The sequence below is a fragment of the Emys orbicularis genome, chromosome 9, assembly GCF_028017835.1.
Source record: "Emys orbicularis isolate rEmyOrb1 chromosome 9, rEmyOrb1.hap1, whole genome shotgun sequence".
NCBI lineage: Eukaryota > Metazoa > Chordata > Testudines > Emydidae > Emys > Emys orbicularis.
The window spans coordinates 64470046-64486140 of record NC_088691.1 but is presented as its reverse complement, the minus strand read 5'-3'; the positions used below and the strand labels follow the sequence as shown (position 1 = coordinate 64486140).

Below are 16095 nucleotides of genomic sequence, written 5' to 3'. Positions count from 1 at the left end.
CGCGGTGCCGTAGCCTCCTCGCCTGGTTCATCTGCATCTGCCTCTGGGAAAGGTGGATGATAACCTGCGAGGCGTTCACAAGTGCCACAACTGCAGCGATGGTCGCAGCGGGATCCATGCTCGCAGTGCTGTGGCGTCCGCGCTGTCACTGACCCGAAAAGCGCGCGAACTGATTTCCCGCCGGCGCTTTCAGGGAGGGAGGGAGGGCGGTATTGACAGACGGATGACGACAATTACCCAAAAGCACGCTCGACCCTTTTTTTTTACCCAGAAGGCAATGGCGGCTCGACTCAGAATTCCAATGGGCAGCGGGGACTGCGGGAACTGTGGGATAGCTGCCCACAGTGCACCGCTTCCAATGTCAACGCTTTCCCCGTTAGTGTGGACTCACAAAGTCGAATTACTGTCCTTAGTGTGGACACACAAGTTCGACTTTGCAATATCGATTCCACATATTCGATTTAAGTGAAATCGAAATACCCTCGTAGTGTAGACATACCCTGAGATGGAGAATTCTTCCCAGGTGCTATAGTAAAAGAAGATTACTGTGTAATTTTGCTTCTGTAAAGATATCTTTTTGGCAGGATTTCTTCAGGGTGGCGGTGGGAGATATCATTTTCTACTTAACCATGAACTGACTGGAAAGTTCCAGGAGAAGCTGGGGGTAGGGGGAAGTGTGTGGTGTGAGACCACCAGTAGTAAAATGACATGTGCCTCAGTGTACTACTGCTGACATTGGGGATTTAGAACTTGAGAGTCTGGGGAGTGTCCCCTGTCTCACATTAGGGAGCACAAGAGCCAGCTGTGAGACTCTGACCAGAATAATGCTTTCAGAGAAGCCAAACTACTAGGTAAGTAATTCTTCCATGTTGGCCTTGATGACAGTTCTAAAGTCTGCCTGGCATGCTGGAAATTCAGATCTCTGGATTCTAGTAGAGTTGGGGGGTGCGGGGAGAAACAAGAAAGAAGCCAACAGTTAATCTAGAAATGTCTTTTGAGAGGACTTTAAAAATCCAGTAAAACGATTGATTTTGGTGCATACAGCTGATTAAGGAACAAGTTTTCAGCCATGGTCTCTGAATTTTCATGGGCAAAATATCTGTATGCAACCATCTTGTATGCATATGTTCACAGGTTAAAAATTGAGTGAGTTGTCTGAAAATTAAAGTACCTGTACATGTTTAATCTACATGTTTCTGTGATGACATACCTACACAAGTTTAAGAATATTTATAATTTTCATTATTTAAAGATCTTATCCACCTAGGAGGATAGAGATTAAGACTATGAAAGCACTAAAACCTTTTGATGGTGGTCCTGATCATCACTTTAAAAAAGGAATGCTATCAGTGTTCTAGGCCCAACATTTACTACTATTATTTAATACAGTGCCTATAAATGACACACACGCTTACCTATGATATCACTGTTCTCACATGCAGAGTGTGTCCCCTAAAGATGAAACCAATATCTGCCCTCCAAAACCAGAGCTTGAATGGTCTGATAACCAGATTATTGATTCTGAATGACCTACACATCCTGCCTCTTAGTCTTAAATTTTCAAAACCATAATTTTGGGTGCCTCATTTTTTAGATGTCTGACTTGAGACCCATAAAGGGGACTGGTTTTCGATTGAGTGCTCAGGACTCAAATTGGGCACCCCAAAATTGAGGCACACTGTAAGCGTGCGGACTCATCCCTGTGGTGCCTCCTGATGGAATTAGCTCTCCAGCCTCCAGAGCACCCTCTGCAGGCCGGTGATCCGCCACAGCTGGCCCCCATGTCCCTCCCGGATGACCCTTTCTCTGGGTGCTGCCCCCAGACAGTAACCCTACAGTCTCAGTGGGTCTCCCCTCCCCGGGGAGACCCCCCCCCCACTACCCCCCACCTCACCTCAGTCTGGGCTACTGCCAGTCCTTACCTAGCCCCCACTCACTGGGGCAGACTGCAGTATAAAAGCCACTCATCACAGGCAAGGGGAGGGTTGACCTGCTGCCTTCTTCTACTACCCAGTACCTCTGTGGGCCTGGAACCAGGCTGGAGCTCCCCTGCTCCTCTGGCTCTTCCCCAGCCCTGCTTCACTCCCAGGTACCTTCTTACTCCCCTGCAACTAGGCCAGTCTCCCTCCACAGCTAGAGGGGAGACTCTGCTCTGCTTCTGCCTGCTCTGGCCTTCTTATAAGGCCCAGCTGCCCTGATTGGGGCGTGGCCCAGGTGTAGCTCCTTCCCCAATCAGCTTGGGCTTTTTTCCCCCTAGCCCCTAGCCCTCTCCCAGGGCTGGCTTCTACCCTGTCAGGGCTGGAGCGGGTAACCACCCCGCTACACACACCAAATCACTAGTCACTCTAGAAAATTGTCCTTAATTTCTCCAGGTAAGTTTAAGAAATTAAGTAATATTTTATTAAACATGCATTGTTCTTAAGTCACATGGTCTAAATAGGTTAGGAACCATGTGGCTGTGAGAAATAGAGAAAAAACTCTCCTTGCTAAGGCCCTTCTGGATGGATTAGTACAGAGAAGTGAAACAGGAGGCTAATATAACTTACAAACCAGTCTACTTTCTTGAACTTCCACTAAATTAGTTGAGATATTTTTGCCCTCAGTACCATTTTGGCTGCATGTTTCAGTTCAAACCAGTGCTTTGAAGGATCTCTTACTGAAACTCGCAACTAGTAAAACCCAACTCCGTGGCAGCTGCTGTTTTTTTAAAACCACCTGAATTTGCTGTGTTCTTTTGTCTGAAACCTCACAACTTCAGCTATACACAGACACACACACACATAAATAAATAAATACATTATGGTGGGTGGTATCGCAACATGTTTTACTTCTTGTCCTATTTCTATTTGAGAACATAGAAATTATGGAATAAATCAATTGACAGACACATTTCCTTAAGTCGGGTCAGGTTTAGCCTGTATTTTATGAGAGACCTCCAAAGAACATGATTGTGCTATAGCTATGTTGTTGATTCAACATTCTCAGCCACAGCCATCTGTCCTCACTATGGGGTGTGCTTTTTCTCCCTCTGGTTGGAGCCAGTTTGTAGACCTGTTGCACAAAGCTTAGAGGCTCAGACACAAACCTTCCAGGATTGTCCAGAAAGTAGTGTCAATTGGGCATGTTATTCTTCACTTGTTTTCCTAAACAATCATGGTGCATCATTCCTAAACAACTGCTGCTTTCCACCAGAGAAGCAGCTGTAGTTGTTCCAGGTGAAGTGAGCCCTGTAGTTATCCAGGCCTTGATCCTACAAGCCTTCTGTACCACTGGTCTACAATTTTTGAGAAGTCGTCTGCTTCAGAGATCAAATGTGCTATTTATTATGTATTTTGATGTGCTGAATTCAAATATGACAATTAAAACAACTGATTGGCTACTGTTTCTAAGATATTTAAGTTTTTACATTTTATGTCTATGTATATTGTGTAGATAGTAGAGTTTTAATCATAAATTGTAAACCTAGGTCTTTTCATGTGTTTATGGTTGCTTTACATGATCATATTTCACCTGTCCTGTTTATGTAACACTTTAAAAATCAGCAAAAGGGTTATATAAATAAAATTTATTATGAAACAAAAGGCAAAAAACTATTCTGTACATAGTTTAGTCCTATTCAGTGTCTACTGGGCGCTTCTTGGCTTGTCTCTTGTGTTCATTAAATGGAGCATCTCTTGTCACTGTCCAGCAATAGTCTGCAAGCATTGATGGGCTCCATTTGCCCTGATAGCGTTTCTCCATTGTTGCAATGTCCTGGTGAAATCGCTCGCCGTGCTCGTCGCTCACTGCTCCGCAGTTCGGTGGAAAAAAATCTAGATGAGAGTGCAAAAAATGTATCTTTAGTGACATGTTGCAACCAAGGCTTTTGTATGCCTTGAGGAGGTTTTCCACCAACAACCTGTAGTTGTCTGCCTTGTTGTTTCCGAGAAAATTTATTGCCACTAACTGGAAGGCTTTCCATGCCGTCTTTTCCTTGCCACGCAGTGCATGGTCAAATGCATCATCTCGAAGAAGTTCACAAATCTGAGGACCAACAAAGACACCTTCCTTTATCTTAGCTTCACTTAACCTTGGCAATTTTCCACGGAGGTACTTGAAAGCTGCTTGTGTTTTGTCAATGGCCTTGACAAAGTTCTTCATCAGACCCAGCTTGATGTGTAAGGGTGGTAACAAAATCTTCCTTGATTCAACAAGTGGTGGATGCTGAACACTTTTCCTCCCAGGCTCCAATGACTGTCGGAGTGGCCAATCTTTCTTGATGTAGTGGGAATCTCTTGCACGACTATTCCATTCGCAGAGAAAACAGCAGTACTTTGTGTATCCAGTCTGCAGACCAAGCAAGAGAGCAACAAACTTCAAATCGCTACAAAGCTGCCACTGGTGTTGGTCATAGTTTATGCACCTCAAAAGTTGTTTCATGTTGTCATAGGTTTCCTTCATATGGACTTCATGACCAACTGGAATTGATGGCAAAACATTGCCATTATGCAGTAAAACAGCTTTAAGACTCGTCTTCGATGAATCAATGAACAGTCTCCACTCATCTGGATCGTGAACGATGTTGAGGGCTGCCATCACACCATCGATGTTGTTGCAGGCTACAAGATCATCTTCCATGAAGAAAAATGGGACAAGATCCTATTGACGGTATATAAAGATATAATAGGGATGGTGCCTCAGCTAGCATAAATTGGCATATCTTCATTGTAGAGTTATGCCGATTTATACCAGTTGAGAATCAGGTACATACAATATACTCTTATCCTGCTTAGTAAATTAAGAACTGATTACTTACCTCACTGTGTGTTTCTCTAGAATTTTAGTAGCAAGCTGAAAGATATTCTGATAACAGAAAAAAAGGGGTCAAAATCAAGCATTATTGTACATAGCTCTCTCTTCTGATCAGCAATTTGAATCACACACTTTACTGTGTTGGTATATTGTGTCCTGTTAGGGGGCATGAGAATAACTTGCAGTTCTGGGTGGGTTTTTTTTTTTTTTAGGATTAAAAATGTGGTAGTAAAGCAGAATTCTAATTTGCATAAACATGATTTACATATGTTGATTTTATGCAGGCAATCTAGATTATTTTCCCTGATGTTTTGGGAAATGTGTCCCTGAAATTTGTTGGGGGATCGAGAGGCACAGTGAAGATAAAAAGTATCTGTTTTAAGGAATTTTACTTCCTCATTATGGGTCTGATTTGACAAAACATCACCCTGGCTGCTGTGCCAATCGAAGGCTTCCGCAGCTTTGCGTTGCCTTGTATAGTGAGAAAGATTAATAGATTTTATTCCCCCCACCCCACCCCTGAGTGAGCTTTTCTCACTGCGGGTCACAGTAAAGGCATTTTTGGTGGATTGCTAAAACCTCCTCTGGTTGTGAAATAAATTCTAACATGAGTAGCAGGTCCTGCAATGCAGAGGGGAAATGAGTTGTTCTTTGTGAGTTTAAGGTTTGCATGGCAGTGCAATATGTTCCTCATGCACCATGAGCTAGAGGAGGGAGGGACCCACTGGATCTAATTCCAGTCAGTTACTGCATATTGCTTTGTATTTCTGAATATAAAACAGTATTGTTAGTAAACACAATGAATTAAATGTTGTACCCCTGTTGTGATTGAGGGCTGATTGCAGTGTATTTACACCAGGGATTAATCTAGGACAGAGAAATTAGGTTTGTATTGATATTAATGATCAAAAGTAGCAATATTTTAGTTCCACCAGTAATGTAGGAAGCATTCTCTGTAAGAAAGGGAATAGATACATTTACAATTTCTGCCTTTTACCCCCCATGTTTTACTGTAGTGTTTATAATATAATATTGTGTGTTTCTATATAAAACATGATACATATGTATCTAAATAAAGTTGTATATATAAATTCAGAAGCCTGGGAATTTGTAGATTAGTAGGTACATTGTGGCATTGTTTAATTGAAAAGCTAACAGCCGTTAAAATGTACACTGCACAGAGTAGCTGCTCAGTTTTTGTTGTACACAAGACCCCAGTCCTCAATTAACTTTGTGCAATGGGTTATTGAAGGATTCTGTATTGCATTGCATTGACTAATGCATTGAAGATTGTGTTAGTATGGCAAGAGTTTCATACTGTAGATTGATGCCTTGCATTATATATTTCCTCAACTCTTATATGTTTACAAAAAAGGGTTTGATTTTTTTTTTTAAATTAAATTGTAAAATAATGGCAGAAACCATTACAATTGTGTTTTATATTGTTTGAAGGGGGGAAACTTAAGTCACCTCTCTGAATACCACCAGGAGAGATGTCGGGGATCACCAGTGAATTTATACATAACATATAGCCCGAGTTAAGGAAGAAGTGTTACCCTTTAGTCTTACTGGCCTCACAGCGGTGCTCTTAGATCTGCTGTGTTCACAGATGGAGTGGGGTAATAGGGCTAGAGGCAGAGTGGGGAGCTGAGCTGCATAAAACCAGGAATTAGGAGTGGAGAGTGAAGCAAGGGAGAAACAGGACAGGTGAGAAGGAACAAACCCCAAAAGAGAATACAAAGAAGTAAAAGACTGACAAAAACAAAGTAGTAAAAGAGAAGAATGCAGAAATATTTACTTGTGGCCTCACTAATATATTGTGAACTGGAAAAAAAAATTCTATTGAACATCAGGGAACTGGACTTGGCAAGCTGGGGATTGGGAACAGTGTGCATTGGGGTTTACAGAGCCAGTAGAAAGCCACTGATGACCCTTTTATCCAGGCCCTCATCTTCCCTCTAATATCTTAAACCCGTGCATCAGGAGTCCCATTCCAACAGACCTGCTAATGTCCATCAAAATGGGGCTCACTTCTAATGTTCATTAAGAGATTTCATTCAATGGAGAATCTGTCTTCTCAGGCAACTTTGGATAAATTTCTCACCCTCTCCTTACTCTCTGTGCTACCTGTTGGTAACAGTGACTAGGACATGGTTGGAGGAGGATTCTTGTAGGCCAAGTATATTGAGGAGTGGAGTTTGCAGCTCTATAAAGGCAATCTCTCAGTCTGGCAAACCTCCCATGGATCTCCAGATGGGAGCCCCATTCTAACAGACCGTAGCTGGTCTGTTGGATTGGGAGTCTCACTACTGAAGATAGTCAAGTTGCAAGGAGACTGGTGTCAAGGAAGCACAAAGGCAAGTAGGAGTGGTAAGGGCTATTGCCTGGAGACACAGCAGGAGGGCTGGCGAGGCAGCGAGGCGAATGTAAGTTGCTGGTGGATCTGGGCAGCTGCATCAGCCTGTCTTTGTAGGGTTAAACTCAGTTATGACACACAAGGGAATAACTCCTTTTGCATTTAAATTTAAAAAGTAGCCATATCTGGAATCTTGTAAGAATGATGTGTTTTTGGAGTTTCTGGGGACTGTGGCTCTTTAACTAAAGGAAAGAGGAAAATAAATAAATAAAAAGGCAGGCTCTTGGGGAATAAGCTTTGGAAAAAAGTATCATTTTAAAAATCTCCTCTCCAAGAGTGAATATTTTAATAAAATAATAATAATGGAAAGTCTGTGTTTAATATGGAAACTAAGTGTAACAATTAAAGTGAAAAATGGAGGGATTTGAATTCTGCTTTAAGCAAAAATATCAACGATGCTTTAAATGTGGAGTTGCTACCATAGCTGCTGTAATAAGTAGAGGGCTTTAAAAGGGACTGGGGACTGTAACTTTTGTGTATTGTGCAAGAATGTTAACTACCATTGATACTAATCTTGTGATGTAGAGAATGAATATGGTGAATTCTTCACACATCTCATTAAAGTCTAAAGTGCATAAAAGCAGATTGTGTTCTAGATGCTGAAAGTGCCAGGTAATCGCTTTGTGTATCTATGAGAGGATTACCTCACACCAAAGCCTTTATTTTAACACAGGCACCATTATAATGAGTCGCTCAGATCGCTCCAGTTCAGGAAGGAACTCGTGAGAAACAATTGGCCCACAGAAAGAGCTACTGAGGATTTCCTTTCTTCATTGGACCCAGGTTTGTTTGTTACGGTAAACAGTGATCCTTGTTTAAGAAGTGAAACCAATTCACCTTTACCAGATTAACCTAACTGCGGTGGGAAAGTTGGACATAGTAGCTCATTCTTCTGACGGTTGGAGCTTTATGCCAAAATAAACAAGTCCAAATGCCTTCAGGACTGCTGCTGCACCTTTGGTTGTAGTGACTGCCATATTGAGATAAAATTGTACTCCATTTTGGGTTGGTATTTTCAGTTTTTGGATTTCTAATCCCTGATCAATCTTTTAAAAATCTGAAATATTTCCTCTTGAAGCTGTAACTGTGAGAATGAGTTGCTATCATGCAGATCTTACATGGAGGGAATGAGACAAAAAATGAGGAAAAGATTCAAAAAAGATATTGAAAGGTATAAAATTACTTCTAATTGTAATACTAACATTGGACTATGTGCAAGAATGATTCAAAAAGTGCATATGTAGTTCCCCAGTAGTATGTTGTTAATATGACTATCCTTTATTTATTTATTACTACAATTTTGGGTAGCAAAACTCTAAAAATACTGATATTAAAAACGAAATAAATGCTCTATTTGGGGATTTTCTATTTCATCATTCTACTGGGTCTGTGGTTTGTTGAGACACTACTAGATTTCTGAGGGCGTTTACTTTTTTCCCCACAGTACTTCCAACATTTTTAGGCATAGATAATCTCTCTTCTCTTACATTAAAGTTTCTCATGATGACGTAAGGGCTTTAAAAGCTCCCACTCTTCCAATGAGTACTGCCTAGAGGAAGGTTAAGTTACATGTTGACAGATTGCCCAGAAGATCTGTTCTTCCTCATCTTGAGTTATGCACAGAATAGGAAGAAGTTGCTTCCCTCTCAAACCATACACTGTGTTGGATGAATTCATCACTCATATCTATGACTATGAAGATATTCTAGCTTGGCACTTCCAAATGATACTTCTTGCTTCCAAGAAACCTCTGGAATGCAGAGTTTTTTGTGCTTCATCTGACTTTCCACTTGAATCTTGTCATTGTCACTTGCTAAGGCAGCCATTAACCCCACAAGGAGAGATTGAAAACTTTTTGGTTATTGCATCCACTGACTGTAATGTCCTTACGTAGTCTAAGGAGGTTTAATTAACCACTGATGTGTGAAGGATTCACATCGGTAACTGTCACTGGTGTAAATGGGTTCATAGACTGCTGTATGCAACTGTCTTTTGGCAACTGTAAGACTATTCTCTGTAGCCATTGTGAATAATGTTCTGGGTAGCACTTTATGTAACAGTAAAAGAAAAACACTAATTTTCAAACGGCTCATTTAGTTTCCCATAAAGTCTTTCTCAGTTTTTAGGTGATTTACAGTCGACGGGGCAGATTTATGCCTGCAACCAAGATCCACTCAATGCAGCGCAGACTGGGTGGGGCATAGGGTGACCAGATAGCAAGTGTGAAAAATCGGGACAGGGGGTTGGGGGTAATAGGAGCCCATTTTAAAAAAAGCCCCAAATATCGGGACTGTCCCTATAAAATCGGAACATCTGGTCACCCTATTGGGGCAGTCAGGGTATGTCTACATTGCAGCTAGAAATGAGCCTCCCAGCCTAGGAGACAGACTCAGACTAGCTGGGCTCGTGGTAGTATGCATCTGTCTATCCAGGTTGGTAAGCTTGCTCCCAGCTGCAGTGTAGACATACCGTCAGGGAGTTTCACGATTCTCTGCCCATCCCCAGACACAAGTTAGAGTAGCTAAGGTTTGCTCTAATCTATGCCAGCTGGAACTATCTGGAGATAGTGGGAGCACAGTGTGATCTGGTCACTCACTCTCCCTTCCCTCTACACTGGGCTACTGTGGAGGATGGCATAGTTGTTGCCTGTGTCGTCTCTACACTCTCTAGGAAGATGTAGGAAGTTTCTGCTCCCTTTGTGCCACATGACCGAGAATCTGGGCCGTTGTCAGCATTTGCCAAGATTTGTTATACAACCTAGAACAGGAAGTCGCTGCAGTATCTCAGTACTCCTGAGAGAGAGAGGTTAGTAAATGCAGACATTTTAGTGGCAAGCGAATGTAACTATAGAATTTTCAGCGCCATCTGAAAAAGTGAAAACGGGTGAATTTGGGCTTTTCACCATCTTTGCAAAAAGGTTTAATAATCAGAATCTAATGACAGGTTTGTGAAGCGTGATGAAATAAAGTTTAATTTTGCATACAAAAAAATTGAAGCAAAATTCCAACAAATATTTTGTTTCTTTGCAAAATGTATGCAAAGTGACACCTAGGTTTTTTTGTACAGCTTGGTCATCATAATTTTGTCCCTCGCTGAAGTCATCTGTTTGTACTTAATGTACATTGAAAATAAAAGGGGCCAATGAGGACAGATACAGACATCTGGATTTTAGACCAAATGACTGCAGTTTTATTAATTCTACAATGGTATAGCTACTCAGTGCAATCCATCCTGGCAGCAATGAAAAGGAGGAAGGCCATCTATGCTCCTTATGTAATCTGCCTTCCCCCTGAGCATCCCAGCCCCAGGACTTTACAGCCACCTAAAAACAAGGCCTTATCAGAACCTGCATTATTCTCAAGGTATGTAACCTGTAATGGTCTGGACCCTCTGGCCTCATAGGATGCCTCAGACTTATCTCACCTCCAGCCCTTTTCCTCAGGGTTGTGATGACGATGTAAAATGAAGATAATAGCTGCTGAAAAGTTAACTGTCTTTGAGTATCTCCAAATTATTTTTCCTGATGGCACTGGAACTTTTTGCTGTACTTTAATTATTTATTTAACAATAATAGTATTCTTTTCAAAACTAACGGCTCTCTGTGAGCTGAGGGGTGAAAACATTAAATACTATAACAGTATTGTTTGCTAATAATTTACAAATTGTTTGCTAATAATTTGCTTTGAAAGGACTTCAAAATTATTTATGGTGGATGATGTCACTTTAATACTTCCCTCAGTTCCTTGTATGATGTTCTGGCAGGGTTTCACATTCTTGATAGATTCACTGAATTAAACTTCACGTACAATATTTCTTTTCCTGCTTATAAGAGACACTTGATCTTCGTTTCATTTGAAATTGAATTCCTTGCATTTCAAGTCTCCAAGTTGCCGTACATGAATAAATTTGTTGTCACCTTTCAAATGCTTTTACATGGCTTAGTCCAACAGCAGTCTTTCTTAATTAAAGCTTGCTGGATCTTAAATCCAGCTCCTTTCTTTGTGTTAATGATTGTTTCTCCTTTGACTAGCCCCGTCCTTCTTCCCTGAATGACATTGCAGAGTGTTTAGTTCATTTCTGTCCATTATTGATTCAGACACACCAATCAAAAACTTGCAAAAATTTTCCCAGTCTTACTTCTTTTTGGATTTATAGAGACATGGCCTGAAATAAAGGCTGTTGTACTCATCAAAAATTGGAGCACTGGTTTGTGGGCATTTGGGCTTTAGATCTATTATCAATTGTGGAAGGTGCAGATCATTATTTTGCAGGATGTCCTTGAAAGTCCAAGGACATTTTTTTTTTTCTCACTTTATTGCCTTTGGGGGGGAAAATGTGCTGGTTATATTGGCAGGCTTTTGTAAAACTAGCCATTTGTTAAATTTGGACTCTAGTCCAAGATTTGCTTCCTCTTTCAAAGGATTTCTCATTCTGTTTGGATATTTTCTGTGAGGATGGATAGTGTGTTGTGTGTAGTTTGAACTTGTGGCAAGCTTGGTTGTTTAAAGTAATCTGTAAAAGGGGCAGTGCATGTACATTCAGAGAGAGAATGCTATGCACAAACCAGCTAACGCTATAAAACATTCTGTGATGTAGTATCATGTCCAATACAGCCTGGGACACAGGCCAGAGTCTATTCAGGATTTTTTTTAATTTTATTTTATTTTGGCCTTTTATAATAAAAAAGCCATCTGCCTCATTTTAAACAGAAAATGTTGCTACCTTCTAATGAGCCACACACTAACTAGAGACTCTTTCATGGAAGCTTTATTGTCTCATATCGCACTGTTATTCCTTTTTGAGTTGTGCTGTTAGCCAAAATTCAGAGACTTTCAGGTTGTTTCAGATAGGTGGAAAAATTGATGATGGAGTTGGATGTTTCTTTGATACAGTCCTGTTTATTTACAAGTGTGACTGGAGTCCCAGGGGAGCCAACTGAGATCACCCAATTAGGGTGAACTGCAGACTGAGGCAGGCAATCCCCAAAGCTGGTGGATATTCCAATTCTTAGATTTACCAAGCCAGCAGAAAACAGCTTCTGTAACACCTCACTGGTTACCCAGAAGCTGACAACACAGTTCCCTTAAAGAAACTCAGCCTCAGGCCTCCACCCAGAAGCCCAAATCAAAGATGATGAGGATTACTGAAAATCTTATTCATCATATAAAAAAGTTCTACCAATCCCAAAGAATCAGACACATTACCTCCCAGGTTAATGAATCTTCCAGATCTTAGCCAAATACACGCTTACAGCCAATTCTTATTAACCTAAACTAAAATTTATTAAAAAAGAAAAGAGAGAGAGTATTGGTTAAAAGATCAGTATACATACAGACATGACTACAATTCTTCAGATTCAGATTCATAGCAGAGATGGTGAGCTTTGTAGTTGCAAAGAGTTCTTTCAGATTAGTTCATAGGTTATAGTCCAAATGTTTATATTCAGAGTGGTCCAGCCTTGTGGCTTAAGCTTCCCCTGCATGAAGCCAGGGCCATCCCTAGCAATTCTGGGGCCCTACGCGTCCCCCTTGCAGGGGGGGGGGGGGGAGAGGCAGGCCTCTGCAGGGGAGGAGCGGGGGGGCTGGCCCCAGGCCTCCACGGGGTGCGGGGCTGGCATGGGGGGCAGTGGGGAACCACCCCCCCAGCACTCACCGACGGCGCGGCTGGGGCCGGGTCGCTGCACTTCCCGCCGCCAGTGAGTGCAGGCCCGGCCCTGCTGCAGAGCTCAGGGGAGTGGGGGCGGAGCTAGGGGGAAGGGGCAGGAAGAGGTGAGGCGTGGGTGGAGCAGGGGCGGGGGCCATGGGGAAGAGCAGGGGCTGGAGCAGCACGCAGCTGCACAGGGCACCAGGAAATGTGGTGCCCCAAATTTCCTGGTGCCCTACGCAGCTGCATACTTTGGGAATGAGTATGGACGGCCCTGCATGAAGCATCAAGCAGATGTGAGATGAAAAGGATTGGTACCCAAGGCATCTTTATACAGTGTCAGGCCTTCTTGTGACAGCTCAGAGTACTTCGGCAAACAATAGGCAATTATGGGTACTTTTGAAGTAGATCCATTTCCTAAGCATTGCTGGTAATTATCCATACAGATTAACATAAGGTAATTGCCCATTTTCCATCATTCTCAGGTGATTTGCTATACATTTCAAAGAGAGACGAACACAGCAATATCCTATGTTTAAAGTTAATTTAAATGTTAATTTTCCCTTTTGATCTCTGAATCAATAGCTATAGTAACAGATAGCCATAAAAACAGTCAGTTCCTAACATTTGACAAGATGTAAGTACACACATACAATTAGTATTACCTTCAATTTTCTAACAATACAGGTTTGCATTTCAAAGTTCTAGCCTATCTAGCATGGAGTGGCCCTAATTCACTGCTCTACAGCCAAAATGCTTCTGAAATAAATGTAGTCAAACTTTACTAATTCTGGGTCACTGAGAACGAAAATGATGCTTAAAATTGTTGATTGGCTCTAGTTTTCAAGATATGCTATTGGGTCAGTATATACGACCCTTGACTTGGGAATGGCGGAGGATAAGTGAGTTATAAAGGGAAGGGATCTCAATTTAAACCAGAAATGACTAAAATACATCTTTGACTGGATCTATGAATAAATCTATGACTGGGTTTGGACAGTACTTGCTTTTTAGGCAAAACAATGAATGATGCAATCTGAAGCTGGTATTGCGTCATACATGATATGAATTGCATCATGTTATTCCTAGAAGTCATGGATGATGCAATCATAACGAAGCTTACATCACTCTGCTGAACAAATTGCCCTATAACAGCTCTAGAATCATACAGTGTCGTGCTCTCTTATTTGTCAGTGTTTGATTTTGCAAAGGGACACATTTCTGTTTAGCCAAAGTGAGCAGAGATGCCTCGTACTTGTGTGAACAGTGCAGATAACTTCTGCTATATTTGTAGTGAAGTGACTTTTGCATCACAAAAGCGCAGTATAACCACTATGGTTAAGAAAGCCTACCACCTTTATTTTGGCTGCAAAATTGGAGATCAGGACAAGAGGTGGGCCCCACACACATGCTGCAACTATACTGCAAATATACTGCAGGTGATGTTACGGTTTCCATGTTCCGTGACCGTCAAAAGGATCTTGTCCCATTCTTCTTCATGGAAGGTGATCTTGTAGCCTGCAACAACATCGATGGTGTGATGGCAGCCCTCAACATTGTTCACGATCCAGATGAGTGGAGACTGTTCATTGATTCATCCAAGACGAGTCTTAAAGCTGTTTTACTGCATAATGGCAATGTTTGCCATCAATTCCAGTTGATCATGCAGTCCATATGAAGGAAACCTATGACAACATGAAACAACTTTTGAGGTGCATAAACTATGACCAACATCAGTGGCAGCTTTGTGACGATTTGAAGGTTGTTGCTCTCTTGCTTGGTCTGCAGACTGGATACACAAAGTACTGCTGTTTTCTCTGCGAATGGGATAGTCGTGCAAGAGATTCCCACTACATCAAGAAAGATTGGCCACTCCGACAGTCATTGGAGCCTGGGAGGGAAAGTGTTCAGCATCCACCACTTGTTGAATCAAGGAAGATTTTGTTACCACCCTTACACATCAAGCTGGGTCCAATGAAGAACTTTGTCAAGGCCATTGACAAAACACAAGCAGCTTTCAAGTACCTCCGTGGAAAATTTCCAAGGTTAAGTGAAGCTAAGATAAAGGAAGGTGTCTTTGTTGGTCCTCAGATTTGTGAACTTCTTCGAGATGATGCATTTGACCATGCACTGCGTGGCAAGGAAAAGACGGCATGGAAAGCCTTCCAGTTAGTGGCAATAAATTTTCTTGGAAACAACAAGGCAGACAACTACAGGTTGTTGGTGGAAAACCTCCTCAAGGCATACAAAAGCCTTGGTTGCAACCTGTCACTAAAGATACGTTTTTTGCACTCTCATCTAGATTTTTTTTCCACCGAACTGCGGAGCAGTGAGCGACGAGCACGACGAGCGATTTCACCAGGACATTGCAACAATGGAGAAACGCTATCAGGGCAAATGGAGCCCATCAATGCTTGCAGACTATTGCTGGACAGTGACAAGAGATGCTCCATTTAATGAATACAAGAGACAAGCCAAGAAGCGCCCAGTAGACACTGAATAGGACTAAACTATGTACAGAATAGTTTTTTGCCTTTTGTTTCATAATAAATTTTATTTATATAACCCTTTTGCTGATTTTTAAAGTGTTACATAAACAGGACAGGTGAAATATTATCATGTAAAGCAACCATAAACACATGAAAAGACCTAGGTTTACAATTTATGATTAAAACTCTACTATCTACACACTATACATAGACATAAAATGTAAAAACTTAAATATCTTAGAAACAGTAGCCAATCAGTTGTTTTAATTGTCATATTTGAATTCAGCACATCAAAATACATAATAAATAGCACATTTTATCTCTGAAGCAGACGACTTCTCAAAAATTGTAGACCAGTGTTACCATTCACACACTTTTCTACCATGTCTCTAATGATTGACTTTGGGTCAACTAGCCTGCAAGCTGCTTAACTCTTTCTGGCCATACATCACACTTTGTATAAGATTTGTTGCAATTATATAACAGTGGTAGCAACAATGATTTGCATGGTCATATTTTAATTAGAAAACATCACAAGAAGAAATTACAAAGTTCTGTTTCCTTGAATACAGAAGAATCAAACAAGAGATAGTTTCATTGCTCACAGTTCCAAGCCTCTGTCAACCAGCACTCAGCCCAAAAAGCTCTCTTTAGGCTTTTACTCAGGACTATGTTCCCAGTGCTTATTTTGCTATCTCCTTGGCACTCTGCTCCTTTCCTTTGTGTGCGTCTGAGGGGTTTCCTCAATGCATCTCG

The 16095-nt window shown here is 41.5% G+C and overlaps 1 protein-coding gene across 1 annotated transcript in view; it reads left to right on the top strand.

Moving 5' to 3' along the window:
* The window catches only part of NMNAT3 (nicotinamide nucleotide adenylyltransferase 3), a 66962-nt gene that overhangs the window by 43700 nt on the left and 7167 nt on the right, over window positions 1-16095 (top strand). Inside the window, exon 3 of the mRNA XM_065411165.1 lies at window positions 7881-7994. Coding sequence (XP_065267237.1) covers window positions 7881-7994 — 114 coding nt within the window. The remainder of the gene's footprint in view (window positions 1-7880; window positions 7995-16095) is intronic.